At 35.7% G+C, this 17,784-nt stretch overlaps 2 protein-coding genes across 6 annotated transcripts; one reads left to right on the top strand and one right to left on the bottom strand.

The window, feature by feature from the left end:
- Nucleotides 1–45: 45 nt before the first annotated feature.
- On the bottom strand, nt 46–11,707 carry LOC131539098 (von Willebrand factor A domain-containing protein 7-like). Of its 2 annotated transcripts, none has more exons than XM_058773426.1 (16): nt 11,625–11,707; nt 11,325–11,527; nt 9,360–9,632; nt 8,886–8,979; nt 8,320–8,439; nt 8,045–8,231; nt 6,052–6,212; nt 5,726–5,838; nt 5,440–5,556; nt 4,605–4,823; nt 4,285–4,417; nt 4,041–4,193; nt 2,511–2,597; nt 2,147–2,415; nt 1,752–2,045; nt 46–1,023 (listed from the first exon to the last, which is right to left on the bottom strand). In XM_058773426.1, exons 2-16 carry the CDS (start codon nt 11,514–11,516, stop codon nt 511–513), a joined length of 2,925 nt encoding a protein of 974 aa, XP_058629409.1. In that variant the 5' UTR covers nt 11,517–11,527; nt 11,625–11,707; the 3' UTR covers nt 46–510. The 2 variants fall into 2 exon arrangements, with proteins under 2 accessions (XP_058629409.1, XP_058629417.1); XM_058773434.1 differs by having other exon boundaries at nt 11,325–11,458; nt 11,625–11,688.
- Nucleotides 11,708–12,603: 896 nt separating this feature from the next.
- On the top strand, nt 12,604–17,537 carry mogs (mannosyl-oligosaccharide glucosidase). 4 transcript variants are annotated; one of them, XM_058789397.1, is made up of 6 exons: nt 12,604–12,689; nt 13,100–13,269; nt 13,356–13,501; nt 13,609–13,832; nt 14,529–14,722; nt 15,144–17,535. In XM_058789397.1, the coding sequence occupies exons 2-6, from the start codon at nt 13,187–13,189 to the stop codon at nt 16,906–16,908; spliced, it is 2,412 nt and encodes an 803-aa protein (XP_058645380.1). In that variant the 5' UTR covers nt 12,604–12,689; nt 13,100–13,186; the 3' UTR covers nt 16,909–17,535. The 4 variants fall into 4 exon arrangements, with proteins under 4 accessions (XP_058645380.1, XP_058645362.1, XP_058645390.1 ...); XM_058789407.1 differs by having other exon boundaries at nt 12,615–12,679; nt 15,144–17,536; XM_058789379.1 differs by having other exon boundaries at nt 13,100–13,501; nt 15,144–17,536.
- Nucleotides 17,538–17,784: the final 247 nt, after the last annotated feature.

Raw genomic sequence — 17,784 nt, forward strand, 5'->3', positions numbered from 1 at the left:
AGTTCTTGTGCTATGGAGTTTGAAAAGACATGTTCAACCCACATGTAAACGTGAGAAATTTCATGTTTATTCACATTAATGACTTTGTTCTTTAGCATTAGTAAAGTTATACCCAGGTGTTCACTAAAACAATAATTCAAAACCCATTAAGCAGTATTGAATATAGTACATTTAATATAATTGTCATGCATGTTAAAGTTTATAAAACAGATTAATCTATAAATCGCAAAAAAAAAAAAACGCCCCTTTTCATAGATACAAATATAATTGAATACAAATGCCTCTTTTCATTTGTATAAAAACTGTCAGTAAGTTATAATACCATCACCATTTGTCTGTTCAAAAACAATCTATTTAATCCGTCAACCGAAATTACGATTATCTTAGGTATACATATTAAATCAAGTATTCATAAACATTTTGTCAAACCCCACAGACTCTGTGTTGATCATTTCAAAAAATGTTTGGCAGGGGTGATAGAATGTTAGTGTTAAGGCAATAATAAAACCGTTACAACCATAATACATGGGAAAGCAAAATGGCTCCCACACCAACCCAAAAACCGATAGGTGGATAAAAATGGTGTCCAGCACTGTCAGTTGTGGCATTAGTGGAGGGAGAGGAAGTTTTTGCCGTTGCTGTTGTTGCTGCTGCTGTCGCTGTAGTCATGCTGTTTGTTGTAGAAGCGGTAGACATGGAGGTGTTGGGTGTGGTGGTGACAGCAGATGTTACTGATCTTGAGCATATGCCAACATTTCCAGCTCCATCTACAGCAACCAGTTCCATTACTTCAGAACAACAAGAGGCACTGTAGAACACAAAAGTGACGTTTACGCCTCCATCTCCAGTTGTGGTGCTAGTGTTGAGGGTTCCAAGGCCCTGACGCAGAGTCACAGACATGATACCCGTCCCATTTCCATCGGTAAGATTGGCTGAGAGAGTCCATGACGACAGGCTACAGTTGCCTGAGCAGTTAGCATTTACGCTAATAATTTCACAGACTGGAGAGGTGAAGTCTGTAATCTTGTGGGGGAAAATGATTTCAGATATTATTCATTTATTATTTAATTAACTAAACTAATAAAAACTAACCAAGTATGTTGCTATATAGATTTACATGTTAATATATATATATATATATATATTTGCACACTAATGTTCAAAGGTTTGTGGTCAGTATGATTTTTATCATGATTTAAAAAAATGTCTTGTATGCTTACCAAGGCAGCATTTATTTGGTCAAAATACAGTAAAACTGTAATATTGTCAAATATTACAATTTAAAAGTTCTCCTTTCTGTTGTAATATATTTTAAAATGACTTGTTCCTGTGATGGCAAAACTGAGTTTTCAGCAGTCATTACTCTAGTCTTCAGTGTCACATGATCCTTCAGAAACCATTCTAATATTCTGATTTGCTATTCAAGATACATGTCTTACTGTTAACAGTGCTGAAAACAGCTGCTTAGAATTTTTGTGGAAGTCTTGATATATTTGTTTTCAGGATTCTTTTATGAACAGAAATAGAAATCTTTGTGAGATTATAAATGTATTGGATCGATTTAATGTGTCCTTGCTTAATAAAACTATTAGTTTCTTTTATTAAAAATCTTACTGACCCCAAACTTTTCATGGATAAATTTTACATTTCAGATTTAAGGTCCATTATTTTTGTTATATTATTTGTGTTCTCAAATATTTTTTGCTTAATATAGCAAGATTCAGAAATGTAGATTTTAGATAGATGGTTACCGGAGAAACAACTGTAAGCTTAAGCACAGCGTAGTTGAAATCACTTTTGCCTGATGTTTCTGCCTCGATAGTGAGAGTCACTTCAGTGCCTGAAGGGGTGTCTGAGGGTGCAGTTAGATTTACTGTGCTATTTCCACTCATCCCACTTCCAGCGGACATGGTGCTGGGAAATTCTATGGCAAACCCACGGTCATTCCTGGCATTAATACTGAAGAGCTCATCAGAGCCATTGTATACCACCGTAAAAGGTATGCTCAATGTCTTCCCAGGCTCCCACACCTCATCTGTCCAAGCCTAAGTGTATAAATAGTATGATGAAAAGTTTTAAGTATAGTTTGAGAAAAAATACTTTGTCTGAGTATTTTTTAAACTAATGTTAGAAAGCCTGATCTTACAGTAATAACCACACTGGAAGCTCTGTGTTGAGTGATGGACTGTCTCTGAAAGCAATCATTTGATGAGCGTGAAGAAGTCCTCTCCCCCATCACACGGACAATAAATTCTCCTGCTGGGACACTGTTCATTGTGACTAAGAAATCCCCATCTGCAATCTTTTCAAGGGTTCCAATAATAATCTGGGATCCTGATGTTTCCACAAGAGCCACCTCTGTGGGGGTAACAGAGTCCCCACCCATGACGGTAAGCAGTAGTGTGACGTTACTGTCTGTAGCAGAGAAAGAGCAATAGAGAGAGGAAAAAATACGAGTTGTTGCATAAGTTGCTTATTGTTCATATAGGCTATGCGTTATGTTCACTCACTTGGTCTGCCGCTTAATTCACTGTAGCCTGAATGAGCGCCTTCATTTAGCTCCACAAAGTTGAACAGGAAGTCAATGTCACTTTGACCTGGTAATTCAGTAAGTAAATTAAAGATGAATATATTTCCTGATCAAAAAAGGTGCCATCTGGATTTAAATAAGCAAATACTTAAGATTTTAGGACTGAATCGTTTTTGCAGCTATTATTATGTTTCTGGTATGTTTGGCAAAAAAAAAAAAAAATGTTTAACCCTAAATAATTCAGTGTGTAGTTTTTTTTATTTCTCTATAAACCATGTTGTCATACCCATATACATATTCAAGCATGACAATGACAAAATTCATCAGCCTCAATCTGTGAAAGATTGGTCACCACAGAGTCCTGACCTTAACCCATTGAAAGTCTTTGGGATGTGCTGGAGTCAAATTTACCCTGCCTGTACAAAAAAGTGGCACACTTGCAACAGTTTCTTCCTTTAAGAGTTGCATAAATTTTTTGGCTGAGATCTTATATTGGCAATTTTAATGTCAAACCACTTTGTAAAGTCGACTTTCAAGAAGGTTAAGGTCAAGAAGGTTAAGGTCACGACTCGTATATGAAAATGGTTCCTCATGCTCATTGAACCACTATTTACATAACCACTATTTTGGGCACAAAATGAACCTTCCAACATGTCTGTTTTCGAAATAAAAGAGTTTCAAAGAATTGTTGCCAAACATGCAACTTACCAGAAACATATTAGTCACAAACAGGTTACACTGTAGGCCTATATAAAACACACTGTTGTTTCCATCTGAAATCAACACTAGTGGCAGTAACACTAACTTCATTGTATTCATTTTCACATAAATTATGATTAAATAAAAACTAATAAAGACTTTTTTCCCTTGCACTTGCATGTTCCTTGCACAATACATTATGACCTCAAAACCATATAAGTTTTATGACCTCAATAAACTTACACATTTTAACATTTGCATTATGTAAACCATCTCCATACTGCATTTATGGCTTTTTTGATGTAGTAAATTTGCTTGTTAGCTCACCTGGTACAGAATTACCTGGGTGCAAGTCACATGAAACACAAGTCATGATAAAAGAGCTAAAAGACTTGTAGAAGTAAGATAAAAATGGAATGGTTGCTTCAGCAAATGCATCTTTCTCAAGTTTGCTTTTGTGAAGGCCAACTTTTATTTTCAAACTCAATAGAGCATTAACCTGTTAGTGCTACTCACTGGACATTTCATTTCTGAACTTCCTAGATATGTACAACCAATGTAATAAAACGTTGCCTTTAGCACCACTTACTGGAAATTTCACTTTGAAAGCATTACAAAACTTGCAGGAAACTTCCTGTAGAATGTAAAAGTCTAACTTACAGTAAAAAATACTGTATTAATGTTTACAGTCCTATTTACCTTGCTGTAAATGTATTTACAGTATAACATTTTATTGTAACATTTTTATATATATACTGTACCTCTAGTGCCTTGTCGACATTTGTAAATGTATGAGACTGAAAAAAGTTACCAAGGACTTTGATGGTGTAGGGCTGTAATGAGCTAATGTAAATGTTCCAAAGGCCTACTGGATCAAGGATAGTCAGACGCACTGTGTAAAAGTTGCCCACATGCTCAACCAACCCCAGTTTTCCACTTAATTCTTCATTGGTCTGAGAATCCCCTGTGGAGGTAAATAATGTCATCAAAACAGATCATTGATAATAAATATGATAATTTATTTGTAATACCGTGCTCAGTATTTGTCTACATACCTAATGGGCTTGTGATGTTGAACGCTAGAGAATTGCCTGTAATATAGATTGTCATATTTTTCAGTGAGGAGTCCACAGTGAAAGAGTAGGTTTCTGCTTTTCCTGATTTCTTTACAGTTTGAAAAACAGTTACCTGAAGACACATAGATAATGTTGTATTCATACAGATTTTGGGTACTTGATATCTCAATGAAACGCATTTTTAAAAACATATTCTTCACTATTGTGGATGGTGAGGATTCTTATTCAACTATGTGACTGTGAAAAACTTAATACGACTACTACACTGTGTGAAAGTTTTGAGATATTGATTTCATTACTAGAGCAGATGTGGAGGCATCCGCTATAATGCTGGTGGCTTGAGGAAGTGTTGCTTTGGTGACCTCAATTGCCAGTCCTCCAGAGGCCAGAGCCAAATCCACATAGACCTGATTTAAGGGATTGGAGATCCTGGTGGAGTAATGCTGACTCTGGCCCTGATTCGGATCCCCGCTCCTTCTCCGACGAGCAGCAAGACTGTTAGTCAACATGAAGTTCACCTATAAAAAAGTAGCAGAGAAAATGTGATTTATTGACTTACACAGTTTAGCAACTCATCTATTTAGACCTACCAAATAATATAAAAAACAGAGCTACCAAATCATAAAAATAATATACAAATAAATGTGTAACCAATCAACCAATGAGTAACCAACACTCTTATAAGAACTTCTTTATTTTTTCATATACTATTTTCAGATCAGAGAATAGTATGCAAATATTTAGAAAAGCATACATAACTCAATACTACATTTTTACAAAACGCTTGTGGGTACAAGGGCTAAATGTATGTACATCTTCAGAGTGTTAAGTGTGTCAAAATAGAAAAAGTGGTTTAAATAGGATTGTTCAGAAATGTTTTATAATGCTAAACATTGCTTCTTATTCTTATTAGTTTGGTTCATAAATGCAGTAGTATAAAATAAAATGAAAACAAGCACTGTTATTTATTTGTACTCAATATGCATATTAGGTGAGATAGTGTCAAGAAATTATAACTTGATACTCTTTTGAGAAGGAATTCAGCTTGTTTAATTGGCAAAGTATATGTTTATGGCCATAACAGATTCAGAATAGATTATGTCCATAATATTAAAATAACTTTTTAATACATACAACAGACTTTGTACTTTCAATCAGTGCCAATACAGTGTTGTTTAACTCTTTGTCCTTTGCATCAGCATCTGTGAAAACAAATATCTTAGACTGGGGAGGTGAACCAGTCAGAGCCAGCTGGGAGAAAAAGCAAAGAAAAGAAATAGTTTGAAATCTGTTGATTAGGATACAAAATGATTAACCAATATTTATATTTATATATAGTTTTCTGTACATGCGCTCCCCATGTTCACAAACATGTAGTAATACAATATATAATTCAACTGTATATAATTCAAATGCATACCCTGAGTCCTGAGAGGCTGAGCTCTGGTGTGTCTCCTCCATCATGTGGTTGAAGGGCATTAATTTGTAATTTGAACTCATCCGGATCTGTTGTTCTTATTAGTGGTCCAAAGTCTTTGGGAGTGTAAAAGGGTCAGTTAATAATATATTATTATACATAATAAGATACTAAAGTAATGTAAATCAGGTAATGTTTCCACACATAATTACTTGCTGGTTGTTTATATTCTTGAGTTTAGATTTTGTAGTAATTTCTGTCATTTCTTCAGAGGTACACACATATTCTCTGTGAAATAAATGAAAACAAATAATACAAACGTCTCTAACCAGGATCATTAAATGGCACCAGAATGTACTCTGATACAGTGTCTCTCATCTTGTCAGTAATGTTGGAAGTGACTCTTCGTACTTCATCAATGTCATCTCCCATGCTGCCTGTGGTATCAATTGCAAAGCACAGTACTGAATTCTGAGAAAATCCCATCAACCTAAGGGAGAAAGACCAAGACGAGGAAAGTAGTATTCATGATTGCTTGAAAAGGTGGCATTTACATGCAAAGCCCCAAACTAATTTAATTCAAAGGCCTACATACCAAAGGAATCTATTTTTCAACTAAGTCTGTATTAGTTTTAATTGTTCATTTTTGCCCCATTTACACTTGGCATTGAAATGCAACCTGTATCCAGATATTGTCCACATATGAAAAGACAAGTGTATAAACATGTTTGTGATCAGAATGTATTCGGATCTGCTTGTCCTGATGCCAAAGTAGTCAAGGGTGAACTGAAATTCTTACAGACACACGTCAGGAATTCCCTTGAGGAAGCTTGGTTGATTGTTCTTGACTCATCAGCTGATTAAGGTATTGAGTAAATATATATTTACTCAATACCTTAATATTGAATATATATATACAATTAAAATCTAGTTACCACTAGAACAGTAGAAATAGACTTTTTTGTTTTTGAATGCATAATGCCTGACATCTAAAAGAATTTGAACCATATACAAAAAAAAAAAAAAGTAACACTATTAGATACAACAGCAGTAAAGTGATTACTTTGAGGTAGGCTTTTATTTGAGATACAGTGGGTCAATATGACTTATTTTTCATTGGTACAACTGCCCACCTTTATAACCTGTGAGTTATGCCCCCGGTCTCCTCTACACTGCCTTTATAACAATTGATGCTGTCAATCACTTTGGTTCAGTGTTGACAATGATTTCTGCAATCTCCCAAAAACTCCCATTAGCAATAAGTGAAGCTGTCAACACTACACAGTGAATTTCTTGTTTACACAGTGTCCACAAATTTATTGTTATTAAGAACATTGGCAAGATTACAGAATCAGCGTCACATACTGAACATGATTAGAACTGTATTTTTGCACTCAAACATGTTCGTGATTGATAATAATTTAAAAGAAAAAAACACATTGCAAATTGAACTGTTGATGACTGGATGATCCATTCATCAACAATTCAATTTGCAATGTGTTTTTTTCTTTTAAATTATTTTTTATCAATCACTGACATGTTTGAGTCTGAATCTGATGAGGAAAATAAGTATATGAACACCCTGCTATTTTGCAAGTTCTCCCACTTAGAAATCATGGAGGGTCTGAAATTGTCATCGTGGGTGATAGACAGGTGTTCAAATACTTATTTGCAATCATACAAATAAATAGTTAAAAATCATACATTGTGATTTCTGGATTTTTTTTAGATTATGTCTCTCACAGTGGACATGCACCTACGATGACAATTTCAGACCCCTCCATGATTTCTAAGTGGGAGAACTTGCAAAATAGCAGGGTGTTCAAATACTTATTTTCCTCACTGTATATATAATTCTAGGTAATCAGTATTTTTCAGTATTAGTTATTTTTGGCAGCCATACTTATATTTATTATTGTTATTAATTGTGTATCTCTGATTGAAATATTCCATGGGGAAAAGAGATCAGATTTATCAGATCTGATCAGATGCGTAATTTATATTATGTGGACGTAAATGTGCTTTTTCTGATTGGGTAATGATCCAGTCTGGCATGTTAATGCCAACTGAAAAAAAAAAAAAGGCCTTTATAGTCAATTTTGAAACTTTGATACCTGTTCCATTCAGTTGCACAATATAATGCTGAAAGCAAGAAAGTGTCATGTGTGAACTGTGAACAGAAGTACCCCACTCATATTGTAAGTCAGAATTTCTCTGATGGTTCTTTTTATGGGATTCACTTAGGTCTGTCATTCGGGGACACATTTAATTAACTGATCATGGCATCTGATTAAAAAGCAGAAAAATAAAAAGTAAACCTACCTCAAAAAGTTAGAGTCTCCCAAAAAACCTCTAATGTCTTCCAGAAGTTCTTTGGTCGCAGCGATGGCCACCGTCGCAGCAGTATCATGAAGGTAGCCATGCTCAGATGATCGTGAATCTTTATTGATTCCACCTTTAGGTGTAAACCAACTTGAAATGTCAAAGTAAGTTCCGTGGCTACATTTCCCTGTAATATTCAATATGTATTGATTAGTTTAAACTGTATTAATTGATTGATTGATTGATTGATTCTTAGGATATCAAAATTTCAGTACCAGATGGTTTGAAGAGTCCAAAGTATCCTGATGTCAGTTTTTTCTCTCGTATGATGTCTTCCAGTATATTGTTACTACAGTTACCTCCATCACAGTTTCTACAAGTGGGTCTTGTAGGTTCTTTAAATATAGAAAAATATAGAAATCCAAAAAGAGTTCTGAACTGATATTTTTGCACAGCATATGAATCAATAGTTTTTGCTTGTTTTGCCAGAGAATTTGCTTAAATTCTGGATGTGGGGCATTTTGAATTAGTTTGATTCAATTTAGTTTAGTGTTCACTTAACTTGTGAACTTGTGAGTTCAGTTCAGTTAGGTGAATAATTTCAGTGAATCGTTTCGACTATTAATTAAAAGCCACTAAAAAGCACCTATTCAAACATTTTTTCATGACTTAGACATCACAGTATGTATGAATGCATTAATATGTATTGTATGAATAATCATTCATGTATTTGCAATTAGTATTTGCAACTAATGTATTTTCAATTATTTGCAACATGTGCAACAACATGAACTGTAAAGAACAGAAAAATATATAATGCCACTTTAATTGTTTGCCATACCTGCAATGTTGTTTATTTGACTATCAGGTCTGGTCAGGTTGGAGAATGGGAATTGGTTCCCCAGTTCTATCCAGTTGCTGTGACTGTAGAAATCCTTTAAAAACATACAAGGAGGCCAATGACACAAATGGTTTTGATTACACATTTATGTACACTCAAGCACATAAAATATCACTTTATAATATCATTTTTTTATAAAACACTAACTATTGCTTTAATCCATCAATTTGTATAGCCTTTGGTTGTGTGAGCTCTGCTAAATCATTTAACCCTTCTTTGCCTCATTTTTACTTGACTCCAGAATACCCCTTTTATTGAAATTCTTCACATAGATATTTTTATATTTTAGAGCATTTTAATTAAACATTTTAATCAAAAAATTTAAATAATAATAATAATCTGTTTGCATCTGTTCTGTCTACAAAAGTCATGAAAATGCTGGGACAAATGATCTAGTTCTTTCTATTGACACACCTGTAGAGTATGTAGCGCCTCACCCAACCGCTTTCTTGCTGTTTCATAATTACCCTGTTGGGCAGCAGCTTTAACAGCTTTGACACCTTCTGTGATAAGGTCCCGGCCCTTCAAAAAAGTCTCGTCATCAAAGTGGCGTCTTGCACTCATGAAATATTTTCCATCAACCCAGGCATTTTGATTGCGAACTCTACTAATGGCTTGTTGGAAACCTTTGGCTGATGCTGGAGACGAGCAAGCTTTTGTCAGAGACTCAACTGTCAATACACTTGGCTGAAACAGAAAAGACATGCAAACACTGACATGAAGTACTTTCCTTTTGAATAGATTGTATGTCTCTCACAGTCTTCATTCGTGAAAATGAATGGACAGACACATTCAATGCATCTAGGTACTTTTTTTTTAAATATTCAATCATTTGCACATTCACTGTTGTCCATGCCACTAGAAAAATGGACCTGCGCATATGGACAGTGTTTACAGACTGTGACTTTGGTCTTTAGTATGACATGAACCAAGGATATTATAGTTTTTAATTTTTAAATTAGTTTTTATTTTAATATCGTTTGCAAATTTCCTATAATTTCAGTTTAGTTTTAGTTAGTTTCATTAATGGTTTTGTTAGTTTTAGTTTAGTTTTTATTTTGTAAACACATTTCTAATTAGTTTTTATATAGCCTATTTTAGTTTCAGTTTTAGTAATTATAGTTTAACAGAGTTAATGGAACACTTCCAGTGTAGACCAAACAAGACATTTAATTTAAGCAAAGTTGAATGTTTGCAGTTTACAGTTGACTCTTGTGCAAACCTCTTAATAATGACAATAAAATAATTATTTACAATAATAATAATTATTACCAAAAATATGCAGCTTATATGTATACAATTTATTAATTCATATTCATGTTCCTATTCATTCATATAAAAGATGCAATATTCATGCCAATAGTTTACAAACAACATGTTAATCAAGGTTTTCAGAGTTAATAGACAGCATCAGGCAGTTGAGTTTTTATCAGGGTCGGGGCTAAATTCTGCAGGACAATGGCCCTCCAGTGCTGGATTTGAGGAAACATGCCCTGCGTCCCAGTGCACACTATCCACCCTATCTGGCCTAAATAGTATTAAAAATGACTAATATCATATAGAATTTAGCATGGACAGTGTGCACATTGGGACTCAGGCTTGTTCTTTGCAATCGTCATTGAAACTCTGTAAACTTTATTTTTGTCCATCTGTGTTTTCAATGCATTAATTTGTTGGATTTTTTGCACCGGTGCACACTGTATGTCCCGTCCAAGGTTATTTTCGTAAAAGAAAACTGAAACTAAGACTAAAACTATTGGTCAAAAAACATTTTCGTAAACTGAAATAAAATTACAATTTCTAAATAAATGAAAAACTAAAACTAAACGAAACTAACAACAGTAACTGAAAAACGAACGAAAATAAAATAATAATTAGCAAGCTCACGTGCATGAAGCGCCACCTGTTTCCCTAAACAACCACATTTGAACAACAACAACTCCGATTTTCTGGCACAGAATGCATGAGAGCTTATTAAATCACGAACACGATTATTTATTTTTGCTAATTATTGTTTTATTTTCGTTAGTTTTTCAGTTACTGTTGTTAGTTTCGTTTAGTTTTTCATGTATTTAGAAATTGTAATTTTATTTCAGCTAACGAAAATGTTTTTTGACCAATAGTTTTAGTCTTAGTTTCAGTTTTCGTTTACGAAAATAACTTTGACATGAACTTGCAAGTTGAAAAAAAGTTGGTAAAAGAAAATTCTGTTCAGTCACCTTTAGCCCGGCTACCTTTGCAGCTTAAAATGTTTTAAATATGTTGTCATAATGTGCATTTCTGGTTTAGTAATTTATTTATAGGCTACCCTCAAAATGTAAAAAAGAAAACAAGCAGTTAATGAATCAATTTTATAACCATCAGCATAACTTCACCCACCAGCACAAAATCTCTTCCTTGTTGAAGTGCCTGAGCCTTACAGACATCTGCTGTTGTTTGTAAAATTGCTTTTTGCGTTATTTCTTGGTGGGTAACGGAACTAGTTAGGAGAACCTTGAAAGCCAGAGACCTTTCTTCATTGTGCAGAATGACAAAGAGGATGATAATTTTATAGAGCGAATTTTGAGTCATTATGGCTTACTCTGAAAAATAAGTAAATAAATAAAACAATAAGATATGCATAATCACAAATTTAAAGACAAATAAGATAAATATTATGAAATGGCTATTATAGCCTACCTCAATTCTTGATAACAGCCGGAAGAGGATTCTCTGCTGGTTATCCACGTCATGCACAATTCTACTGTAAATCGTTCTGCCCTCCTTATGATGGACCATTTATATATCAGTCTAGAAGGTGGCCCTTAAATGAAGGAATGTGCCTCAAACTGGTTTTACTGTATTTATCTGTCTATTTAGCTGTACTTCTTTTGTCTGGGCAGTCTAGTTAGGTTACTTTCAGTAGAAAGATTTGCACAAAAAAAAATGTATGAATAGCAATTTGCAACGATACTTTCACTTTCGCACAAAACACAATTCATTGTGAGATGTTTTCTGTGAAGTTAAGCTGGTTGCAAAGCACTATACCAGTTCCTACCTGAACTGAAAATTACATCTATTTTGGCATATGTTATGTTCTGAAGCATTTTTGTAATATTTCTATAACTTTTTGGAGTTAAGTATAGAAATGTATTAGGCTATTTATTGATAACATTCAATGTTGTAAACCATTTCCATGTTTTGGGAAAATGTGCTTCTTGGTTTCACTGATTATCCTAAAAGGACGATGAATCAATGATTTTATTTAGGCTAACTACTATTGTCAGAAATTTGACTGAATTTAAAATATCTTTCAGCTATAGGAATATTAAATGTATAGTTCACCCCCAAAAATGAAAATTCTAACATAATTTTCTCACCATGTCATTCCAAACACGTAGCCTATAGCCTACTTCTGTAGAACACAAAATAAAATGTCTTTCACTGTATGGTCAAAAACAGTTTATCAAAAGACATTTATCAAAACATCTTGTTTTGTGTTAAAAGAAAGAAAGCCATTTAGGTTTTGAACGACATGATGGTGATGATGACTAAAGGGTGAAGAGTAAATGCTGACAGTGCTTTCATTTTTAATTTTTCATTGAAAGTGTCGGCAGCAAAAGTATGCCGCTGGAGGACTTTTATTTTGAATAACAGTGACCATGAATCTACGATTGTCGTCAGCTTCGCTAAGAAATGCGGAAGTGTCCGTGCTGCTGATTAAGTTCAGTAGACAGTACTGACACGTACATAAGGTAACATAAGGTAAAATATAAAGTATGCTTGCCTTGTTATAGTTCATTTGCGCATTGCATCGTTCACATTTATTACAGAAATAATGATAACTGCAGACGTGGTAAATAGACATTGACGAGTTTAATCTCATTCATTCTTTCATTCATTCATTCATCCGTTCTTTTGCTCGCTCGCTCGCTCATTCATTTCCTCATTCTGTTGTTTAGCTAGCCAGTTGTTTATGCAATTTGCATCATCTTGTACGCAGTGTAAAATTATAGTCCTGTTTTAGGGGCAAAATTAATATTATAGTCCCGTTTCATTCCCGTAAATGCACTATTATAGGACAGAAGTGTATATACTAGTAGTCTATGAGCATCTTATGCTGTAATCACTGTGTTAACTGTAGTCAAAACCTCTTGACTTGTGGTGATTTGCAGGTGCATTTGAATGACTGTTGTCCCCAGACCAGCTTGCTCAGGTCAAAAGAAAGATGGGTAGGCGGAGGAAGAGGGTTGCAACAGGTGATGATGTACCTAGCCCAAGAAAGGAGGAAAAAACACCAGCTCCCCCACGCAAGGAGAAGAAGAAGAAAACTGACATTGGGAAGGTGTTTATCAATATATCCATCGGTCTGTGTATCTTCAGTCTTATCTGGTTCTTCTATGCCCTTTATATGCGCTCATCCTTGGCCAGGAGGGTTGTGACCTTGCACTCCTCTCCACGGGTCTTGGATTCTAATAGCTCAAGTCCTGCTGTGTCTCCTGAAAGATATTGGGGTACCTATCGGCCCCAGGTGTACTTCGGGATGAAAACAAGAAGTCCCAGATCTGTTGTGACAGGTGGGGTGTTTCAGATTCACACTTTATGCACCTTTTCTATATTTTTACTTGTCTTTGTGATGATTTGAGGTTATTACAAGCCTGCCTTTTTCTATTGATCTAATTAGGCTTAATGTGGATGCGTCAATTTGCTGAAATGGATGGAAATCTTAGGCACACTTGTGAGCAAGGGGACCATTTGCTGGGCTACGGGTGGGTAATGCATGACGGAGTCTCATTTGGAGTCCAGGAGGTCCATGACCGTGAATTCACCCTGACCACAGAGTTTGTGAAGCGTATGGGTGGAGATCATGGTGGAGACTGGACTTGGAGGATTACTGCAAAACAACATGTAAGTAAAGAGTAATGCTCTAACAGTTTGTGTTTAACAGCCAGAACTAACTGATTTATTATTTTAATATTGTCAAATACTAGGATATTTAAATTCTAATATAATAAGAGTAAAATACCACAAAGATATTAGTTGTTTTCAATGCACAGTCAGGGGATGTCAGGGTTGTCACAGTCCTGGAAAACCTGGAAATATCAGTGATTTTTAAAAATGAGGTATTCAAGAAAGTAATAAATTTTAAAAAAAGTAATGGAGCTATATATATATTACTGTCGAATATTCCATTGCAAGAAATTGCTCCTTATTAGGACAATCTCTATAAAATATTTATCCATTAAGCAGAAATTACTTCAAACGTCATGACAACATTGTGGCAACGTTGATATGTGAACAGGTTTAGGTCTTTAAGAGGGTCACGGATTGAAGGCCAATCCAATACAAAATTAATTCAATTAAATTTAATTGAAAATATACAATTTGCATGATTTTCTGAAGGTCAGATACTGTAAAGTATGGTAGAAGACATAGTTTATCAGATCCACATAACATCACAGCTTTCTGGTAGTTCCATTAATATGATATAAAGTAGTTACTTCTGATAAACACAAAATCATACAAACATTTAGAATTATAGTTTTTATCTCAGTATCGAAATTGGTTCATCACATCAAGTCTGTCTTTGTTTCTGATTGGCAGAGCACTGCTTCTTCGGGTCCTGTGATCTCGCTGATGTTCTATGCAGCTACAGATGTTCAAGGTTCATTGCAGGCTCATGTAGAAGAGAAAAATCGCTTGAGCTCTGTGACTGGAACATCTGAGGAGCTTGGCAACTTCAAGATTACGTTTGGCAAGCCCACTGCAGGGGAAGGTGCTAGTGGCAAATATGCCAGGTATCTTACATTTCTTGTGCACTACAAGCTTTTGTAGTAAGTAGTATTGTTAACAATAGTAATAGAGAGGATTGTTGGGATTTTAGCAGTAGTTTACTGCAACAGAATAAACAATATAACAGTAACAAATAATTAAAGCAATATTTATTATAGTGTTTTTTTTTTAATTTTTTTATTAATAGTTACTAATATTTGTTAATATATTATTAACTGATTTATTTGCACCTTTTTTTTTTTTTTTTTAACAAAAAGCAACAAAATAAGGTAAACTATTTTAGTTTTGGAAATTAGTGTATTCTAATATTCATGAACTCTTACTATTAGTATGATTCTCAGATAAGGACAAACAATTATGATAAAATAAGGTTTTCTGTCTTATTATTTTAACAAGTTACTGTATCTTTACTGTTTTTCTTTTCAGATATAATTACTTGCAAACTAAGAGCCCTGGTCTTGATAAGCTAACAGATATAGTGAAGAACAGCCTAAATTACAAGTTCACTTTCAGTCCTTCCAAAGGTGAAAAAAGATTGTATTTTGCCGTGGATTCTTACCAAGCCACTAACCACCAGAACCAACAGAAAGATCCCAAGATGGAGAGTGATTTTGTGGTGCATCAAGTAACTGTACAAACCCCTTTCCAGATTGAAGTTTTGTTTGAATCCGGGAGCTTCCAGGAACGGCCAAATCAACTTGTGGGCTCTGTTCTTACGGACGAGCTGGAGAAGCGTAAGTTGGCGTTTGATGAGAAGTTTGAGAGTTCTTTTGGCCTCCAAGCTAAAGGGTTCACTACTTCACAGATTGAATTTGCTAAGGCAGCTTTAAGCAACATGCTTGGTGGCATGGGATATTTTTTCGGACAGTCGATTGTCCAGTCGGCTTACAACGAGCACCCTGTGCTTTACCCTGAGGGTCCGCTGTTTACGGCAGTACCATCTCGCTCTTTCTTTCCAAGGGGCTTTCTGTGGGACGAAGGATTTCATCAGCTTCTCATCAGCAAATGGGACACTCGGTTAACACAGGAGGTCATTGCGCACTGGCTCGATCTGATCAATGTAGAGGGCTGGATCCCACGCGAACAAATCTTGGATGATGAAGCTCGTAGCAAAGTACCGTCTGAGTTTATCGTGCAGCACAACGAAAACGCTAACCCGCCCACGCTCTTCTTGGCCTTACAAGAGTTACTGGAACAGCTGGATGCTCAACCAGAGTTGCCGTCTTCTCAAACCATGATTCCTTTCCTGAGAAGATTGTACCCAAGACTGCAGATTTGGTTTGAGTGGTTTAACACCACACAAGCTGGACCAATTTCCAATTCCTACCGCTGGCGAGGACGGGACAAAGACACCAACCTTTTCCTAAATCCCAAGACCCTGACCTCTGGCCTAGATGACTACCCACGGGCTTCCCACCCATCTGCTGATGAGAGGCATGTGGACTTGTATTGCTGGATGACCCTGGCCTCTGGCATCATGGCAAATGTGGCGCGAATACTTGGGGAACCCCACCAGGTGTACGAAAACACCCATCATGCTCTCAGCAATAATGATCTGTTAAACAAACTTCATTGGTCCGAGAATCTGCACACCTTCAGTGATTACGGAAATCACACTCAGGCAGTCTCACTTCAGCAGGAGAAAGTGTTTGTGCCTCCTGGACAACCACGGCACCAGTTCCCAGTCGCACGGTTGGTTCGCTCTGTTCGTAAAGCCCCTAAGCCGCAGTACGTGAATGCATTAGGCTATGTTAGCCTTTTTCCATTCTTGCTACAAATTCTGACACCAGACTCCCCAAAAATTGAGTATATTTTGCGGGACATTCAAGATCCTCACCGCCTTTGGACACCCTATGGCCTGCGCTCTCTCTCGCGCTCGGATCCCCTCTACATGAAGAGGAACACGGAACACGATGCCCCCTACTGGCGAGGAGCGATCTGGATCAACATCAACTACCTGGCAGTTAGAGCACTGCATCATTATGGGAGCAAAGAAGGGCCATACAAAGAGAAGGCAGCTACCCTATATCAAGAGCTCAGGACTAACCTCATCAATAATGTTTACAAGCAGTATATGGACACTGGATACATCTGGGAACAGTACAATGATAGCACTGGAAGGGGGCAGGGTAGCCACCCCTTTACTGGCTGGTCGGCTCTGACTGTACTGGTAATGGCTGAAGAGTATTGAAAATCAGTAGCAGGCCAGAATCAGAATGCTAAATTAAGATGCTCAACTGGTGCCATATGTTTGTTAAAACAAAGTGTAATTCATTTTTACATAATTTGGATAACTGGTGGACTTTTTATTTGTTCATTTAAATAATAATGAAGAGTCCTGGTTAAATATTTCAGTTTTACGTCCAGTTTAATGTGATTATATCCTCAGGTTTGAAAAGCAGCAGGCTTTTTCGGGATCAGACAAAACAATATCATTTGTTTGAACCAGGAGGAGACAGTGCACTTATTTTGGTCCATTGCTGTTTGGCTTCATTTAACAGAATAAATTAAAAAATTCTTATAAAATAATTTTTCAGTTGAATACTTGTACTATACTTATACATATACTTTATACTCAAATCATATTTATTTATAGATGTTTTTTTTTTTTTTTTAAGTGTTTACTCTAAACTAGGGTTGGAGATTTGCTCTCTTTGTTCTGTATTTAATTCTTGTGTTAGAATTTGAATTGAATTGACCACGCTTCACGTGAAGATGAATTGCAATGACAGAAAAAGGAATATACTGAATTGCAATCTATGTATCATTCTTTCTGTTTGTAAGGTCTAAACATTTTTAAACTTTTTTTCTCTTCAAGGGATAGTTTCTGTCATTAATTACTTACCCTCATGTCGTTCCAAACCCATAAGACCTCTGTTCATCTTCAGAACACAAATTATACAAGATATTTTTGATGAATTCTGAGAGCTCTCTGACCCTCCCATAGACAGCAATGTAATTACCACGATCAAGGTCTAGAAACATAGTAAGAGCATCGTTAAAATAATCCATGTGACATCAGGGGTTCAGCCGTGGAGAGTATCGCATACGTAAGCACGCGGGTACG

This window comes from Onychostoma macrolepis, chromosome 01, assembly GCF_012432095.1.
Source record: "Onychostoma macrolepis isolate SWU-2019 chromosome 01, ASM1243209v1, whole genome shotgun sequence".
Classification (NCBI taxonomy): Eukaryota; Metazoa; Chordata; class Actinopteri; order Cypriniformes; family Cyprinidae; genus Onychostoma; species Onychostoma macrolepis.